This window comes from Castanea sativa, chromosome 4 (assembly GCF_040712315.1).
Source record: "Castanea sativa cultivar Marrone di Chiusa Pesio chromosome 4, ASM4071231v1".
Lineage (NCBI taxonomy): Eukaryota > Viridiplantae > Streptophyta > Magnoliopsida > Fagales > Fagaceae > Castanea > Castanea sativa.
In genome coordinates this window covers 14,298,585-14,318,716 of record NC_134016.1, presented here as the reverse complement: position 1 = coordinate 14,318,716, position 20,132 = coordinate 14,298,585, and the positions used below count along the sequence as shown (strand labels likewise).

The 20,132-nt window shown below is 36.7% G+C and overlaps 2 protein-coding genes across 2 annotated transcripts; one reads left to right on the top strand and one right to left on the bottom strand.

The window, feature by feature from the left end:
• Window positions 1-249: 249 nt before the first annotated feature.
• Window positions 250-2,690, top strand: LOC142631553 (pentatricopeptide repeat-containing protein At2g13600). Its single transcript, XM_075805726.1, has one exon. The coding sequence runs from the start codon at window positions 472-474 to the stop codon at window positions 2,596-2,598; it is 2,127 nt and encodes a 708-aa protein (XP_075661841.1). The 5' UTR covers window positions 250-471; the 3' UTR covers window positions 2,599-2,690.
• A 932-nt stretch (window positions 2,691-3,622) lies between these two features.
• On the bottom strand, window positions 3,623-6,028 carry LOC142631554 (ABC transporter G family member 5). Its single transcript, XM_075805727.1, has one exon. It carries the CDS (start codon window positions 5,725-5,727, stop codon window positions 3,778-3,780), a length of 1,950 nt encoding a protein of 649 aa, XP_075661842.1. The 5' UTR covers window positions 5,728-6,028; the 3' UTR covers window positions 3,623-3,777.
• Between the last annotated feature and the right edge of the window lie 14,104 nt (window positions 6,029-20,132).

The following is a 20,132-nucleotide window of genomic DNA, read 5'->3' as shown; positions in this document are numbered from 1 at the left end:
TGTAATCAGTATTATTGTATATATGTAGTTGGGCTTTTAGCCCCATTTCTTGAAGGTAATTTATTCTCATACTAGTTCACATCTATGTATTCTCAATCGAGGTGGGAATGTTCATATTTTAACACTTAAAAAGTTGATAGGAAAAATTATTTTGAAAAAAAAAAAAAAAAGTTGATAGGAAAAAGGAGGTGAAATAGTGAAAGTGTAAGAACATATAATAGAATTAGAGAGGCCCAAACTTGTTATTAGTGGCACACATAAACCCATTAACACAACGGTCGACTAAGCAAAAAGACGCGGGGAACCATAGTCTTAAAAAGCAACAGGAATTTGAAAAATCTTCATATATGGAATTGGAAATGGAAGCTCAAAAACCCCGCTTTCTTTCACTTTCATATTCATTCAGTTTTAGACAATTCCCAAACCTCAACGAAACATGCCCATGAACCTGTCTCCTTCACAGAGAATGGAATGGGTACCAGTAGACATGGCTTGCTCAAGAAATTCGTGGTGGGCGACCTCTCTTTCCTCGACTCGTCGCCATTTGCAAAGCTCTTGGACTCTTGCGTCAAATCAAAGTCAGCACGCGACACGCGCCGCATACACGCACGTATCATCAAGACCCAGTTTTGCTCTGAGGTTTTTATCCAGAACAGGCTTATTGATGTGTATGGAAAATGTGGCTGTTTGGAAGATGCACGCAAAGTGTTCGATCAAATGCCTGAGAAGAACACTTTCACTTGGAATTCGATTATAACTGCATTAACGAAATTGGGTTTTCTAGATGAGGCTGTGCAGGTTTTTGGGTCGATGCCTGAGCAGGACCAGTGCTCGTGGAACTTGATGGTTGCAGGTTTTGCACAACATGATCGTTTTGATGAAGCTTTGGAGTATTTTTTTAGGATGTATAGGGAGAATTTTGTGCTTAATGAGTACTCATTCGGTAGTGCTCTTAGTGCTTGTTCGGGTCTGATGGATTTGAAAATGGGTATTCAAATTCATTCTTTGGTCTCGAAATCACGGTACTCTTTGGATGTTTATATGGGGTCTGCTCTTGTTGACATGTATTCCAAGTGTGGGAGCGTGGCTTGTGCTCAAAGAGCTTTTGATGGGATGAATGAACGGAATAGAGTTTCTTGGAACAGCTTGATTACATGCTATGAGCAGAATGGTCCTGCAAGTGAAGCTTTGGAGGTTTTTGTGAGGATGATGGATTGTGGGATTGAACCTGATGAGGTCACTCTAGCTAGTGTGGTCAGTGCATGTGCGAGTTTGTCAGCGATTAGAGAAGGTATACAGATTCATGCCCGCGTTGTGAAATGCAACAAATTTAGGGATGATCTTGTTTTGGGAAATGCATTGGTTGATATGTATGCAAAATGTAGTAGAATCAATGAAGCCAGGTGGGTTTTTGATAGGATGTCAATTAGGAATGTGGTGTCTGAAACCTCCATGGTAAGTGGGTATGCAAAGGCAGCAAGTGTGAAAGCTGCAAGGTTAATGTTTACGAAGATGATAGACCGGAATGTTGTATCTTGGAATGCACTTATAGCAGGATATACACAGAATGGGGAGAATGAAGAGGCGCTTAGACTCTTCCTCCTTCTAAAGAGGGAATCTATTTTGCCAACCCATTACACCTTTGGGAATCTACTCAATGCTTGTGCCAATCTTGCTGAACTGCAGCTGGGCAGACAGGCTCATAGTCATGTTTTGAAGCATGGATTTCGCTTTCAATCTGGAGAGGAGAGTGACATTTTTGTGGGAAACTCTCTCATCGACATGTACATGAAATGTGGATCAGTTGAAGATGGAAGCCGGGTATTTGAAAATATGGTGGAAAGGGATTATGTCTCGTGGAATGCCATGATAGTGGGACACGCACAAAATGGTTATGGAACTGAAGCTCTACAAATTTTCCAGAAAATGTTGGCATCTGGAGAGAAAGCAGACCATGTCACGATGATTGGTGTTCTATGTGCTTGCAGTCATGCTGGGCTGGTTGAGGAGGGGCGTCATTATTTCCACTCAATGAGCATAGAGCATGGTTTGGCTCCATTGAAGGATCATTATTCATGTATGGTTGATTTACTCGGTCGAGCTGGATGCCTTGATGAAGCAAAGTGTTTGGTAGACACCATGCCAATGCAGCCTGATGCTGTTGTTTGGGGATCTTTACTTGCTGCTTGTAAGGTCCATAAGAACATAACATTAGGGAAGTATGTGGCAGAGAATCTCTTAGAGATTGATCCTTTGAATTCCGGACCTTATGTTCTTCTCTCAAACATGTATGCTGAGCATGGAAAATGGAGGGATGCTGTGAAAGTTAGAAAACGGATGAGACAACAGGGAGTTAAAAAGCAGCCAGGTTGCAGTTGGATTAAAATCCAGAGTAATTCACATGTTTTTATGGTGAAAGATAATAGGCATCCTCAGAGGAAGGAGATCTATTTACTTTTGAAGATGCTCACAGAACAGATGAGGAGAGCTGGTTATGTGCCAGATGATGGTGATCATGAGGCCTTTGATGAGCAGAGTGAATCTGAATTCACCTTATGTTATGAAATGGAAATGGCGGTGGATGCTGCTGTTGGTTGAATTCAGATGCTTTGTTCCAGGTATCCTCTTTCACATCCGATTGATTATTTTCTCAAATTTTGGAATGGATAAATTACCTTTTTTTTTTTTGATAAGTTTAAACCGTTAGGAAATGGTAAATTTAATCATTTAATATCCGCTTGGATACCAGCCGACAAAAATGGGTGTTACGGCTACTGTTCATAAATAGTGGCCGCAACTTTTGACTATTCTCCTGTGAAAAGTTCACCGTGCACTGTTCATGGGTCCCACAAACTTCACTAGCAATTTTTTCATTAAAAATAGGTTCTACAACACTATTCACATATTTAAAAATTATTTTGCTACAGTTCTATCCAAACAGACCCTTAATCTAACAGGATTGAATAAGCACTTCCAAAAAAAAAAGTTTTAGAACTAATAAGCAAGTTATAGAAGTCAGTAGTTCTCATAACTGTAATGCTTTAAATGTTGTACCATTACACGTAATTTAGAAAAACAGCTACTACTATTGAACTTAAATTAATTTGATTATCAAAAAAAAACTTAAATTACTTTGATCTCCCTCCCTTCTAGTTGGAAGATTACATTGAGCCGAGGGGGAGGTCAATGTAATTTACCCTATATTCAATTGTTTTCTTGTAAATAGGCCATGTCTATGATTCGAGGAGCTCCTTAGATTTATAAATTAATGATGGTTTAAAGTTCTGCATTGTTTCTAGTGTGCTACATGTATAATCAGATGTGTATGTACCCCGGTGATAAGTGGTCAGTTAGAATTTGCACTGTTTACAGTTACAGTGTTAGGAATTTAATGTGGTCTGGATCCTCCGGTTATTCAGAATATTAAGCACTTTGGGGACTAAAAAAGATAGATGGACCAAGCTTTTAGAAACCTTGTTAACAAAGTGCTGCAGTGTGTTGATTTTTCCTTCACAATGAAAACTTTCTTTTGTTTATCATCTTAAAAATCGATAGGGCTAGAGAGAGAGAGAGTAGAAATATAGAAAATAAAGAACCAACATTTCATGTTAGTACAATCTGGTGACAGAAATTACATATCTTCTTTTATTATTATTTATGTGATTTTTCTTGTTTGGATGCTATCTTAAGTAAAGTCCAAAACATGTGAACATTGAACAATGTTTTCAACAACTCGTGAGAGAGAGAGAGAGAGAGAGAGAGATTTCACTATATTCTTCATACAAGGGCATCCTTGAGCCCTCTCTGAGAGCATCTACACCTAAGAATGACATAAGAAATAAACCTGTAAAGCAATATGAAGCACACCATAACCATCACATTTCTCCACCTGCTTTCCTCCCCATAGCCTTCTTCTCTAAGCACATCTTCTCCACTCACCATACATGTCCCAAACATGTACTCCAAGCACTTGTCTGAATTAGAGAACTCATTTATTAGAAACCCTTCAAATGGATACTTGAACAATGATATGTAATGCATGAAAATCCAATAATCTGGAATTCCATGCTTTGATATGAAGTAACCAGAGAACAGAAAGAAGGATCCCATGACACCCCCAATCACAGAATTGCCGACAATGAAATTAGGCACTAGAGCACTGAAACATACCACAACAGAATTTGCCGTATACAGAATTAACCAAATCAGCAACAAGAAGTGCAAAAAGGCCATGAAATTGTGATTGAGTCCAACGAGCCAGTATAAGGGTATTGTGAATAAAATGGCCAGGATGAGCAGAAATGGCAAGTAAACTAGTCCATTGGCTATGGCATAGGATGAGACTCTGTAGGTTCCACTAGAGGTCTCCTTCATAAGAATCTCCCTCTCTTGCAAAAAGATTGGCAAAGCTTCTGTAGTGCATGATAACAGAAAAGTCAATATGAAAGCAAATAGACCTACCCTTTCCTGAGCTCCAACCAAATCATCTTTTAGATTGTAAAAGATGGAGCCTAGGACAAGCCCAGAAATCAGCATTTGAATTGTCCGGCATGCGAAGAGCTCCTTGGTCCGGAAGATATTTTTCGAGAATCTATGAGTGAGAATTATGGTTTCTCGCAATCTAGAGTTGGCAAAGCCACAAGGGAAATCGATACCATTAACATTGATGATTTCTTCATCAATAACCTTGGATTGTTGAAAGAGCTGTTGTAGTGTGCACTTACCACTTCTACACTCACCTGGATCGTCTCTTTTCTTTTGTTGTGTTGTTGATGGCAACTGTGGTAGCATTTGTTGGTGAACTGGCTTAGACTTCTGCTGCTGTTGAATGGCTTCAATGGATTCAATGGCAAATTCAACAACATTGACATGAAGAGGAAGCTCTAATCCCATTAGCCTCAAGTTCACACCAAGCTGATCCACCGTGCCATGGTGCAAGGCACATCCATTAGCCAACAGTAGAATTGAATTGAACAACTTCACAATACGAAACCCTGGTTGGTGGATACTGAGAATTATGGTTCTGCCTCGGGTCTCAGCCATGGACTTGAGCATGTCAATAATTTGAAGCGCTGATGTACTATCCAGACCTGAAGTTGGTTCATCAAGAATCAGCACTTTGGGGTCATGTATCACATCCACGCCAATCGAAACACGACGCCTTTCTCCACCAGAAATCCCACGAACTCTGTCGTCTCCAACACGAACCCCGGCTACATGACTCAAGCCAAGCTCCTGAATCAATGACTTCACCCTGGAGCTCAGCTCAGCTGGTGGAAGCCTTAACCTTAGCTTGGCACTAAACATTAAGGTTTCTTCCACTGTAAGTAAAGGAAATAGGGTGTCCTTTTGAGTGACATACCCTGATATTTTCTTGAACCCAGCTTTGTCTATAGGCTTTTGGTTCACAAAAATGGAACCACTTTGTGGTGTGTGTTTCCCTGCTAGGATTTCTAGTAGGGAAGACTTTCCAGCTCCACTTGGACCAACAATGGCTAGAATCTCCCATGGTTTTGCCTGGCAGTTTACGTCCTTTAACACTTGGCGGACTCCGGGGCATGGACATGGTTCTTCCACCTTGGCTTGTGGTTCTTCAGGTTCTTGAACCACTTCATGATGACTCTTTTGTGGCTCCCTGCTAAAGATCTTAAAAGGGTGCTCTCTTTTTTGTGTTTGAATCTGATAGTTGATGCCTATTGCTTCAATCTCACAGCCTTGTTTCTTCATTGAAGATGCACTTTTTTCTCTCTCTTTTTTCTTTATTCACTTGGGTTTCTCTAGCTGATCAATTTGTGTAGTACTAGTAAGTACTCTCAACTGCTTTTGTTCTTGTTTATTTTCTTATTTAATCCCTGGTTTTGGCTTCAACTACGAATTGTGAAAACAGTGAGTAGTTTAGGCAAAGACACTTGGGTCCTCGGGTTTCTATAGATGGTTCACGTGCATCTTTTGCTACAGATATTTTGTCATGGAAAATTGCATAGTTCACGTGGCTATGTTACGTGAAAGCCCTTGGTTTCTCGTTGTAAAGTTGGTATGGCTTCCAGGCTCCAGCTTTTAGAGACAAAATAATGCCTCCAATTTTTTCCGTACTTGCTTAACCTTAGAGACCCTATGATAAAATATGTTTATCCTTGGCCAACCATAAAAGGATGATCCTATTAATCTTGTTTATTAATTTTCTCTTAGCTTTATTCGTATTTTTCTTTTCCAAATCAATATTTAATTCTTGTTGGATCAGGCCACCCATTTATTCACATTGTCACATGCTGAAGTTTTTCATTACATCAGATTTCTCTGCATTAGTATTAAGGACCATAGCTCTAATTGCTGAAAGTTTTGTAGCCGACTCACCATCTTTCTTTCCAAATATCGGATTCACATACCAATTAGGAAAAATCTCCAAAGAAAACTAATCTAAATGCCTAGGTAGAAAACCTTGACTCTGAGATCAATTTGTTACGCAAAAGGGGGCCTCATGTGGTCCAACCTTAGAGCGATGTCGATGTTCATTTACAAAACCAAACTTCAAATACATCCCATAAACTGTCTTGCTATGTGGCAAATACAAAGTTTTTAGGCTGCCTTCATATAATTAGGGGAGCCTGCTATATATATATATACTCAAAAACAACCAATAATTTGGTAGTTGGAGGGGGAGAAACACTAAAAGGTGCCGACTCAAACATGGCTAAATTATTATCACGGTCACCAAAAGACAAGAGAACAAAGAACTTATCCTGAATCAACTAAGTTAGCTAAAAGACTAAAATAGGCAGTATATTCAACCAATTGACTGACATAATTACTTGGTTTGGGACAAAAAAAGTATCAGCCTGTATTGCCGACTTCTTCAGTATGTCATGTAAGAATTTGGCTTCGGTTTATCCCTTTCTTGCTTTTCATAAAATGTTATATATTAGTTTTTTTTTTTTTTTGGTAGAAAGAGGAGGTGTTTTATTTGGTTAAATAGTAGTTTCAAAAGTTGACCCATTAGTCATTTTTGAACAGAGTCTAGTATTCAAGGTCAAGGATGTTAAGGAACACTCTCTAGGAGTGCTTTTTTTTTTTTCCAAAAGATCCCATATATAGGGATAAGTTACAAAAGTAGGACATTGTGCATATTCCATTAGGCTGCTTCTTTGCATTACTTCTCTCTTGGCCAGGTCATCTGCGATGATGTTAGATTCATGAAAGATGTTAGCTTCATGAAAAATGTGACGTGGTAGAACGGTCCACGCTCTGCTTAGTAGGGTCCTACAATCACAAGTTAATGGAGCCATAGCCGGAGTCGTAATCTCATTTGATGTTAACCAACATATCACAATTTCACAATCAATTTACAGATCTATAAATTTGTAACCAACACATCACAATTTCACAATCAATTTACAGGTCTATAGATTTGTAACGAAGTTCCCAATCAATTAATAAACCTTGTCAAACTGCCATAATTCTTGTAGCATTATTTGTGACAAAACCTTGTCCATATTCTTCCACTCTAGAATAAAAACATGAATTGTTTTTCGTGTATATATATATGTAACGAAGTTCCCAATCAATTAATAAACCTTGTCAAACTGCCATAATTCTTGTAGCATTATTTGCGACAAAACCTTGTCCATATTCTTCCACTCTAGAATAAAAACATGAATTGTTTTTCGCGTGTGTGTGTGTGTATATATATATATATATATATATATATATATATATATATATATATTGTGGGGTAGGGAATTATTCGTTTCCAAATGCATAGATGACAGAACAATGAATCATATAAAAAGTAATTTTCACAACACCATTATTGGAACAACTGGATAAGATTTTCCATTTTGTTAGGACATTACAATAATAATCTCATAGATAAGCCAGCGGTTTCTCTTCCAACGTTTGAATGTCAAAGTATATATCAAGAAGTGGAAATGTATAAGACCATAGATGATTGTGAGAGTCATTCTTGTCTCTTGAACTTTTAGCGCTTTGATTAAAAGGTAAAGAACGAAATGAAATCCAGTCAAGTTTTAGATTTAAATTTTGCTTAGTGGAACAAGAAAAAAAGAAAAGAAAAGAAAAAGAACTCATGCACCCAAGAATTTCTAGGATACAGCGATTTAAACGTAGAATGTAGAAGTAGATTAGTTAGTTCAACTTGTAAAAAATTTTGTTGTCAAATAAAAGATTTGTGGTTTGAACCTCGTTTACACAAAAAATCGATTAGTGTTTTAGCTTAATGATATAGAGTAATCATTATGGAACGGATGTTATATGTTGAAATTTTATTATATTATAAAAATCTAAATAAAAAATAAAAAACATAGAAAGTGGAAATTAGCAATGTTTTGTCATTAGAGAGTTTTAATTAAAATTTATGTCATTTCTGTCTAAACATTGGCTTTTGATATGCAGTTCTTTGGCTTTTTTTTTTTTTGAAAATCCAAGCAAGCTTCATTAGAAAACAACGTTACAAAATACAATTCAAAGCATTATTCTTGATCACATTCACAAATTATTCAGGTAAGGACATTTCATTGACAAACTGCTGCCACCTATTATTAAGACCCCATTGGCTAAGCAATGAGCTGCTCTTGATTAATTTTTCAGTACAATTACGTACAAGAAATTTATACTTCCAACTCCCCCAAAAGAACTTGCATTCCAATAACGTGAAGATGCAAACAATCAATAATAAGGGTTAATCATGTCAATATATGAAACACAATTAGTAAACCCTCTTTTACCAAAAAAAAAATAGTAAACTCTCGTAGCATGTTGGAGTTATACGTAGGAGTAGGAGGACCCTAGGAATTGGATGAAAACAAGAGGCAATGGCCAGTGGCCCCCAGTGGTCCTCTAATTTGTGGCTGAAATTACACTAACACTTTTGTGGCCCCCCAAAGCATCTGAACCTTGAAAACTTTGCAATTAATATGCTTTTCTATTTCACCCTTTGGTCCATAGTCTCGATAATATAATGTTGTTAATGCTTTTGGTTTCATATGTCACTATTTGCTCACCTACCGATGCATTATGGTGTCCAAATTTTTTTTTTTTTTTTTAAATCACTAGAAAATTTCATTGAGAATAACTCAATAGCTTTGTTATCTTTAATTTATATAGTTATATGATAGGTTAATTCTTGTTACACACATTTTTTATGCTTTTTTTTTTTTTTTGCATTTTCAAAATATGAAATTATAAAATTATATAATCGCATTTTTAATAATGATTTCACATTTTTATCTATAAAAAAAAAAAAAATTCAACTTACATAATATTGAATATCTCATACACACGTTATCTATATAACCATCACGTTTTATATTATAAGCCACCTCAATCAACCTTACATCTCATTTCAAGGAGGGTAATGATGTATGCACTCTTGGCATTTACGTGATGTACCTTTCAAGGCACATATATATCGTCGGGCTAAAGAAATTACCACCTCTAATTACAAGTGTACCCACACACCAACTGCTGCCAAAAAAGTAAAATCTCAATTTGTGGTTGCAAATTTTCTCTGATAAAGTAAAATCTTGATTTTGTGGTTGCAAATGGTTATCAAGAATATGATGACATGGAATGAATCTCTTTTGTGGATGAGAAGAGGAGAGAAGATCTTATTTGGCATCCATTTCTTGTGGCTTTTCAAAGCTCATTTGTCCTCTATTTTGTTTTTACTGCATTTTTTTTTTCTAAATATTTTTCTTTTACAAATTACAATGGTGCTGATTTTTGTCCTAAAGTGTTGTTATTATATGTGATATATGTAGCACCCGTGAACTATCTTGTGTGTGGTCAATCAAGGCCCTTTGTGAACCCCACTTGGCATTTGCCACCACCTGCCCCACCAATGAACAACTCATTTGCTACACATCTTTAACCCGTGAACCCATTTCAATTTTCTCTCTCACCAATCATTCAACTTAGGTATCAAATGCTTACCTCGAATTGCTTCACTTATGAATGGTTCAAGCAATAGCTAAGGTTGGAGTAGTATACATAACACTGCTTATCGCTGTCATATAGCGTGAGGTTGACGAGTCTACACCAAAAATTCCATTTTTTTAGGGGGAAAAAAAAAACATCAAATGCTTACCATAGGTGATCTGATGGGAAATCTGTTTTAGAACTCCTAATTGTTGTCTTAAGAGTCTCAGTCTGGCTCAGTTTTCTAATTGGATAGAGTTCTTATAAGAAATTGCCGGTTTGGTTAATACTTCTTCTCTAGCAAGGAAATGATTTGGAGCTTTGTAATAGTTTATTTAGCTGTAGCCTTCTCTAGGGATTTGGATGTGGGTAATAGTTTTAATCTTTAACTTTTAAGGATTTGCAGAGCTCGTTATTAGTGGATTCCCCATAAGAATGCGTTTGCTGTGATCCTTTATCATTTTGCTAGAATAGCAAATGATTCCTTGAATCTTGATGATGTGGTGGTTGTACAAATCGAAATCTTTTTGTCCTAGTTTTGGTGCTCTATTGCTTGATAATTTATTTAGTGAGTTGTATTTTGGCCAATTCTTGACATAACTCTCGAAGAGAAACTATTTAGTATTATTAGAGAAGAGTAGAATAGACTATATAGTACTCACACGCATTAATTAAATAGAAGATTCAACAATAATGAATAAACCTCACACGCATTCAAGATGACTTTAGGGACTTCTTGTTTGAAATCTATATATATGTTAAGTTTTATTTTTTGGGCATCGAAAAACGAGCATCACATTGCATGAGGAAAGGATGTGAAGCTTTACCTACAACTAGAACGGTGCATTTTTTTGGTATTTAATTTTATGATTTTATATAGTGAAAGAGGGGATTTAATATGGACAGCTATCTATATATTATTAAAAGCTGAAGCGTAGCGTTTAATGCTGCTACGCTCACGTTGAGTCACATCAGCGTCCACATCATTATCTTTTTTCTTTCTATTTTCTTATAATTATTTTTAATATATTTTTATTTCATATTTACACTTCTTCAATCTTTCTCCCTCTCTTACCTTTTCATCTGCCCACTACCCTCTACATTAATATCATTCTTCATCTTTCCCTTCATCTTCTTCTATTTTTGTCTTTTCTTATTCACACTCTCTTACTATAAATTTGTCACTATCTCTTCCATTCTATGCATAGTTTTCCCTTACAAAAAAAAAGTTCTCTCTCTCACACACATACACACACAATTTTTGGGTATATTTTTATTTTTTTATTTTTCTTGTATCTTCGCTTTTGCTTGATAATTTTTTAAATTTTTTAATCTATTTTAGGTTAATGCGATTCAATTTTTTTTTTATAATTGTTGTGTTTTTTTTTTCTCTCTCTTTGATTGTTAAATGTTATCCTATATTGTGTTATAAAGGATTAAATATAAAAATATAATATTACTCTACTAAATAGCATGATTTATTAATTTAATTTGGTAATTATTGTAATTTGATAGCATGATTTTTATAGTGCTCAATTTAGATGTTAAACAATGAGACTTTAATAATTTTTGTTTATTTTTTAATCCTTTGTGGTGGACAAAGTACTCTTAATAATTGTATTAGAAGTACTCTATAATGCCATTTATTTAGAGAAAAGCAAAGGTTGGCTAAACAAAAATTATTGGATGAGAGACAAATTTTATCTTTCACAAATTTACTTTAATTATTATTATTATTATTATTATATAACATTGCAGATATAGAAATTTAATTCTTAGATTTTGCTAATAATTGTTTATTTGATAATATGTTTTGGGTGGACGAAATTACAATTTCTACAAAGAAAATAACCTTAGTCGATTATAAACAACAAATTGTTTTCCTAATTGGTTCAATTAATCATAGTTAAGTTTTATTAATTTTTTTAGTTACTTTTTTAAGTGTTTTGGATTGTAGGGAAAAAAAATTTGAGAAAGTTTGTTTAAAACTAAAAGAATAATTTCCAAATTTTATATTCTTTTTAATGATTCACAAAATGTTATAAATGACTTTTATTAAAAAATAAATATTTTTTTTAACTTGCCTTTTGAATTTCTGAGAAAATTTGTATTTTTTTTTTCATTTTAGTACAACAAAAATTATTAAATTTTATGATTATTCCTATATTACATCTATAATTATTCTTATAATAAATAAAAATATAATTACAAAATACTCGACTCTTTATTAAATTAGTTTAAATTGTATAAAAATAATAATAAAACCACCATAAAAATAATTATCATGCACAATGCGCAGGTTTGCGGCTAGTTTACATTAAAAATACTAGAATGTGCTAATTAAACTACAATACTCTTAGCATAATGATGCCTAATTAATTGATTCTAGAACCTCACAACCCTTCTTTTGTCACTAAGGATTCTCTAACCGCCGCACACCCTTGGTGCAATGGTCATTCCACAAATATAAGTGCTTGTGGGGTGTGGGGGGCAAGGGTCAGGGTTCAAATTTCCAAGAGGAAGTTTCATACACACATACATCTAGATTAGGCTAGAGTAGAATTTTATCTTGTATTAAAAAAAAAAATCTCTAAATCACAAGGAAAAAAAATATATTGTGCAGAATCCTAGCAAGAGAGAGAAAATAAATTATTTATTGATTGTTTAGCGATTATGGCCTTGTTTGGTGAGTAAGTTCTAACACACATTTTCACATTTTTAATACATTTTTTCACTCACACGTATATTATAAACACTCAAACAATATTACTTAAACTCCTCTGCCAAACAGGCTCATATATCTAGAATTGTTGAATTAGAATTTAACGTTTACATTAACATGTGATGGGTTCTTGTGAATTTCAAATCTTCACTCTTTGGAGAAATTTGGATCCATGGCATTGGCCATTTGAAATTGAATGATAACTCCGAATTCATATAAAATACAATATACGATATTATCTAAATCTCCAAAGTCCATATACGTGTTATGTTAATAGTTGGTTTGTCTAATAAAATCTACTGGTGTAAGAATCCAATTGACCCTAAAAATATATTTTTAATCAATCTTGTAAAGTATTATTTTTGGAACTTAAAATTTCCAAAGTCTCATCCAACAGTTTATGCACAATATCTTACGAACCCAACAAGAATATCTAAATTGGGAAGTAGAGTACAAGACTAAACGGAAATTACCTCCTTCTTCTTCCTCCTCTTTTTTTTTTTTTTAATTTTTTTAAAATAGAATAAAAACTCGTTCTGTAACATGAATAGAAACATAACATTTATGCCATCATTAGTCATTCTACACATTAGTTATATATATTAGGATTGACTAAGAGAGGAATTAATAATACATTTCCCTACAAATAAATACATATGCAAGTTGCAAGATCATTTACAATTAAAATATGAATTAATTAACAGATAATTCACACTGGATTCCATTCCTTGTTCCTTGGGAATGGGTTGTCTTTGGTTAATTAGCACACTGGTTTGTCCTCATTCACTGATCATGTGCTGAAATTCATGTTCTGTACAGTTGTAAACTTGTGTTAATTAAGCTTAACCTTCATCTTTATTCCAAAAATAGAATAGAGAAAGGCTTAATTTCTTGTAATCTGAATAAAGAGACAACAAAATAAGTGAGTCAAAGTATCATATAGTATGTAAATGAATTCAAGTTTTAAACAAATTGAACTTGATTTGTTTGAGCATCAACCAATTCAAATAAGCCATTCTGGTTGTTGTGGTGGCAATTCAAACTGACATTAACACAAAAAAAAAAAAGATTATCTCTATTCTTTAACCACTAAAACTGTAGGCATTTGCTATATTTATTAATGTATTTTGATATTTTTAGTACATATCCTAAGGCCACTGTAAGGACGCGATTCGAGCCCGGACCCACAATCAGAAGAGAATGGGCTTGAAAAGCCTTTTTACAATAAAATTTGTAGAGAGTAGACTTCAAATCTAGGTTTTAATGATGTTTAGATAACAAAGAATGATGGGCTTTGGTCACAATGGTACTTACAAGGATTTGTTTATATGGATATGAATAAAAACTGTTCCTCGGATCCAATCCGAGGATAATTTATACTACTAATTCTCAAGATAGATTACAATTTAGGTTTACAATGTACTTTCTCTTTTCTTCTCCAAAAAAAAAATCGCCCCCTTCTTACCGAAGGTCCCCTCTCTCTTTTATAATCCTTTCTTCTTCTCATTCTCATCCTCCACCTCATGGTTAAATCACTAGTTTAGATATTTGTCCCATCCACCTTCCCTAAAGTCTCTGGAGATAGGGGCCAAGTTTCAAACCTGATATTTAGGTCTCACTTCCCCATTAATGTGGCCAGAATATCAGTTGCAGAGCATTTAATGCAGGGGCGGTGGTTACAGCTTTATCTTAGATATTCCACCGCCCTTCTTCTTATCCCCCACGTGTACTATGTCTTCCCTATCTCATAGGAACTTCTAGAACATAGCCTGTGGATATCAAACAACCATTCTCCTACCTCAGCTTCACCTCACCGAGGACACAATCTTCTTCGGCCATATTTACTCAGACACTATCTTTTCTTTTCCTAGTATTCTCTTATGAGTTAACATTCATACACCCTTGGTCTATTGAACGTCCTCGGACTGGGCTTCTAGCTCAAAAAATACTCTTGGGCCACCCCACATATATTCTTGGGCCCAATGACCCTACAACAGCCCCTTGAGATTCTTATTTTGTTACTTCGGGAGGAAAAGAGGATCTCGACACCTGTCACTGTTTTAGCTTTGTGTACACCATACATCTTCGCTAACAGGGATGATGACTCTTGAACTACCCCTAGCACATTGCTGATGTATTGGTATGCGAAGTGTCCTCAAAATAAATTTTGACGTCTTTCTGTCCCCCACGCCTAGTGACATGATGCGCATCCAACGGTTGAGGATGACATAGGAACATAGGCGGGAAGTTTCATGCCATTACAATTTTCCTTGGTATAAAAACCAACAATTCAAACCATTTCACACATTACAACACCCATTCCGCGTATCTGCCATTTTTTTTTTTTTTTGCAATCTACACACACCCTCATATTTTACCAATCACTAGGCTGAGGTGACTCTGTCATTTCTTAAAGTAAGTTTCCCAAACTCCATCTTTCATTATTTCTCTTTTTCTCTCTCCGGTTTTTACTTTTCTTCGACTCATATAATTTCTTAGCTCTTCCCTCATACCCACACTTCGCTCTTAAACATGGGCAGATTTGCATCACTAGTAGATTCAAACGAAAAAATAGAACAATTTAAGGCTAGGTACAGAATTCCACCGACGGTATCTGTCAAATACTATTCGGAAGGGGAGTGGTATGAGAAGAGAGAAACGGGAGAGATAGTAATCCCAATGATAGCATTCATAGAAGGAGAGATGAAAATCCCAATGGGGGCCGTTACTAGGGATTATCTTAAGGCGTTTAGATTAGCCCCTGCCCAATGTGCCCCAAACATGTTTAGGATTCTGGATTCTGTAGATGCCTTGAATGAAAAGATGAACCTAGGACTCACCCATCACGATGTGAACTAGGTTTGTAACCTTCACTATTTGAAGAAACAAGGTGGATATTATCTAAAATCTAGATATCCAGAAGTTAGATTAATCCAATGCCTTCCCGAATCCAACAAGGGTTTGAAAAATGACTTCCTACTCATATCAGGGGATTGGCACGACGGCCTTCCTTGTTTGACAAGGGAGGGGACCCTAGGTAAAGTTTTAGAACCGGTTCAACTATTCAGAACCATTCTTTTTAAACCTATAATTATATAAAACGTTTACTTATTCTAATAATAATAATAAATTTTTTTTCTTGTCAACAATTTTTGCAAATCCATACGTAGCGGATCGCCATCGTCATCTTGTTGATTTCGCAAGATTAGACAGGATAATACGAGTTAAAGTTTTTGTACACTCTGAAGGCCAACTCCGAGCGGCTCATTTAATCCTCGGCTACGATCCCATCTCCAAAGCTTTCCAAGCGCGGAAGTGCGTGATTAGAGCCAAGGACCCGCGCCTACACCGGATAAACGTTGCCGTTGAAGTTTCCTGCTATCTGAGGGAACTCCCATTCCTTAAGGCACTCTTATCACACATCCCGTACAACTCCCTCAACCCATACCAAACGGTATTCCCTTAATCTCTCTTCCAACTCAACCTCTTCTCAACCCAGTATAAAGGAAGAAGAAGAGATTGTTGAAGTATCTGATTCCGAGGATGAGTTCGAGGTTTTTAATCAACCTCATTCCCTTGAAGATCAAGCTGCTGTCCTTGGTGCATCCTCCTCAGTTTTACCAAGCACCACCCAACAACTTGATATCATGGGCATCCAACGTAAGCCAAAGCCAAGTCTCAAGGACGTACTGAAAGCTCAAGTGGGGACTCAAGAGCTTCCTAAGGTACCCCAACCCAATGTCAAAGATAAAGGCATTGAGAAAGTCTCTGAATCCAAGATCCCTCCTCCTCCTTCTACCCAATCTCAACGCGCTACCAAGCTGACCATAAAAGGAAAAGAGATCAGTCGAAAGGGAAAGACGCGATTAAGGGAGGGAAAGACTCTCTTCCCAAGGAACTTAAGCCCGAAAAAGGGGGAAAGCTGGCCCACACAGTGCAGACGAGGTCAGATAGATGGACCGTGTCCCATGTAGCAGTACATGCCCCAATCTGGGCTCCCGAGATAACCGTGGATGACCAGGCGGTCACTGTTGACGCAACCATCAGGAACTCAGATGTAGGGATGGCTGCCTGTGTAGCAGATGCACTGGAGCAAGCTCTACTGTTACCCGAGGACATGGGTGAGCTCAGAAGAATGAGAGATCAGAATGTCTTCATGACCTTGAAGAAAAAACTTGTTATGGTAAGGATTTCATCCAATTCTCGTTTACCTCCATTTATACTTGAAAAGGCTTTAAATTTTTTTTTACAACTTTGCTGTCTTCTACACATAGGCCGTTCAGTTTGCTCACAGGGCAGAGGAGATTGTTATTAGCACGTACAAGTCCCTCAAGGCCGAAGAATTAAGGCGTGACAATACCCAGAGGATCCTTGACCTACAGAAGAAGAAACTAAAAGAGGTCTCGGATAAACTGACCAAAGCAGAGAGTGAAAAGTGCGGTTTGGATGCTGCTCTAAAAACAACTGAAAAACAGGCCGAGGATCAGAGACTACAGCTTAGGCAAGCCGATGAGAACTTTGCTGTTGCGAAGAAGTTGATTAAGGGTCTTAAGAATGATTTAAAGGAATCGGAGAGGGCAAGGGAGGAAGCCATCAAGGCCAAAGAAAAGGCCATCCAAGCAAAAGAGGAGGCTGAGAAGGCAAATGACCGAGCTTAACAAGAAGGTTATGAGGTTGGCGTGACAGAGACCATGGAAACTTTCAAGGCTCAAGTCCCTGAGGTATGTAGGCATTACTGCCTCTAAGTATGGAATGAGGCACTTTTCCGAGCTAGGGTTGATGCTTCTTCCATCCTTTGGAAGGCAGAGAATGTCTACTTCCATCCAGCCATTCAAGCCTCTGACCCTCCTCAAGTCCAGGATGATGCTGACATACAAGGAGTTGAGGACAAACAAAGCGAGGTAGCTAAAGATCCTATCCCTACTGAAAGTTAGCCTTCTAAGTATGTTGAACTAACAGAAGGGGTGGTATCTAAGGACACACAGCCTCCTAATGCTCCTAAGGAATCTTCCAAGAACAAATAGAGTGACCAGACAATGGAGCTTGTCTTAGCGACAATTCCAATAACTTTAAGGGAAGATTCGAAAGGCAAAGGGATAGCTGCTGACTCCTTAGCACAACCTCAGCTTCCAAAAAATCCCAAAGGCCCCCTAAAGATAACGCTAAAGCCATGATTGCTCTCTCCCCTTCCCTATTTTCCCTTTTACTTTTATCCTTTGTAATTTCGACTACTTGCGAGTAATTGTACTTCCAAAGAAATTTCGGATCAATGAAAAAAGCAAGTTTATTTATTTTATTTGATGCTTGTTTGGTTACTTTGTTTATGGTTCCTGATGTTTGTTTACCATACCTAGAACAATAGTCTGTTTACTTTCATAAATTAACTAACAATTCTAAGGAAGCAATATGGAATGATTTAGACAATATGTTCAATATACTTGCAAATACATTAAGTGATGCTCATGGGCTTCTACCCATTTATCATTATACTTGGGAGTCTACAAGTTTTTACAAGCAGAAGCGCAAACTTAGGCCTAGATTCAAGTTAAAATATGAACAGGCTGAGGTAAAATCATAACTAAATTTATACCAATGGCCAATAGAAAATCAGCATATATGAGATACATGGATAACAAGAAGTGTTAATTTCCCTAAAGTAGATGATCTAAGGACCAGACATAACTAAAGTTTTTTATTCAACACTTGATAAAATATCAATTTAGACGAGGTATGTGGTCTGAAGATCCAGGCATGACCAAGCTCCAGTTTGATACTTAATAAAATGAAATGAAGTGTTAATTTCCCCAAAGTGGATGATCCGAGGACCAAACATAACTAAGGTTCTGTTTAACACTTGATAAAATATCAATTTAGATGAGGTATGTGGTTCGAGGATTTAAGCATGACCAAGCTTCAGTTTGATACTTAATAAAATGAACTAAAGTGTTAATTTTCCCAAAGTAGATAATCCGAGGACCAAACATAACTAAGGTTCGGTTTAACACTTGATAAAATATCAATTTAGACGAGATATGTGGTCCAAGGATCTAGACATGATCAAGCTTCAGATTGATACTTAAACAAATGGAGATAATCAACGCAATATAGTGTCAATGGAAATAAAAAAGGCAGAAGTGTTTTTTTATTTAATAATAATACATTCGTAGGTTATTTACATTCCAGGGACGTTGTACAACATACTCATCTAGATCTTCAAGATTATAAACCCCTATGCCTGCGACTGAGGTAATACGATAAGGTCCTTCCCAGTTGGGCCCCAGTTTTTCCTGTGCCAGATTCTTTTTAGTGCCCAAAACTTTCCTCAGTACCAAGTCTCCTGGTGCAAGTGGCCGTAGCTTTACATGAGAATCATATCCCTGCTTGAGTTTGTGTTGATAATAAGCTAGCTGCACCATAGCATTCTCTCGCCATTCTTTAACTAAGTTTAGGCTTTTTTCCAATAGGTTGTCATTATTGCTTGAAGTGAACGAGCTCGTCCTTAATGTCTGGAATCCAGTTTCTAAAGGTATTACTGCCTCGGCTCCATAAGTCATAGAGAAAGGCATTTCTCCTGTGGACCTTCGAGGTGTAGTTTGATATGTCCACAAGACATGTGGCAATTCTTCCACCCATCTGTCCTTAGCATCATCTAACCTTTTCTTGAGCCCATTGACTATCACTTTATTGCCACCTCGGCTTGCCTATTCCCTTGAGGATAAGCTGGAGTGGAATATCTATTCGTGATGCCTAGATCACAACAGTATCTTCTAAAGGCCTTACTATCAAATTGTAGACTTTTATCTGAAATGAGAGTACAAAGGATTCCAAAACTGGTGACAATGTTCTTCCATACAAACTTCTTTGCTTCCATATCTATGATATTTGATAATGGCTCAGCTTCAACCTATTTGGTGAAATAATCCGTTCCAACGAGTAGCCATCTCTTATTCCCTACTGCTTTTAGGAAAGGCTCAACAATGTCCAAGCCCCATTGAGCAAAAAGCCAAGGACTAGACAGAGAATTAAGAACACCTCTTGGTTGATGTATGTTAGGAGTGGATATTTGACATTGGTCACATTTCTTCGCATAATCTTGTGCTTCTCTCTGCATATTGGGCCACCAATATCCCTGAGTAAGAGCTCTATGAGCTAAAGACCTTCCTCTAGTATGGCTTCCGTAAATTCCTTCATGCAACTCTTCTAAAAGTAACTCTGTTACTTCTGGGTGTATACATAGCAAATATGGTCCCGAAAAAGAGCCTGGATGATTGGATCGATCCAAATAGGCCCCACCCTAACTTGATGAATTCGGATGATGTCATTACTTGTCCCAATGGGTTTCCACAGATCTTCAACAAGGATGACCCGAGGTAGGCTTTGCGCAGAGGATGTTGCGAGTGTGGCCAAGGAATCAGCATGGGTATTCCCACACCTGGATACATGTAATAAAGAAAAAGACTCAAATTTGGATTGTATA

What these genes read in the sequence shown, in the direction of transcription:
- LOC142631553 (XM_075805726.1), top strand. Translation starts at nt 472, where the DNA reads ATGGGTACCAGTAGACATGGCTTGCTCAAGAAATTCGTGGTGGGCGAC.
- LOC142631554 (XM_075805727.1), bottom strand. Translation starts at nt 5,727, where the DNA reads ATGAAGAAACAAGGCTGTGAGATTGAAGCAATAGGCATCAACTATCAG.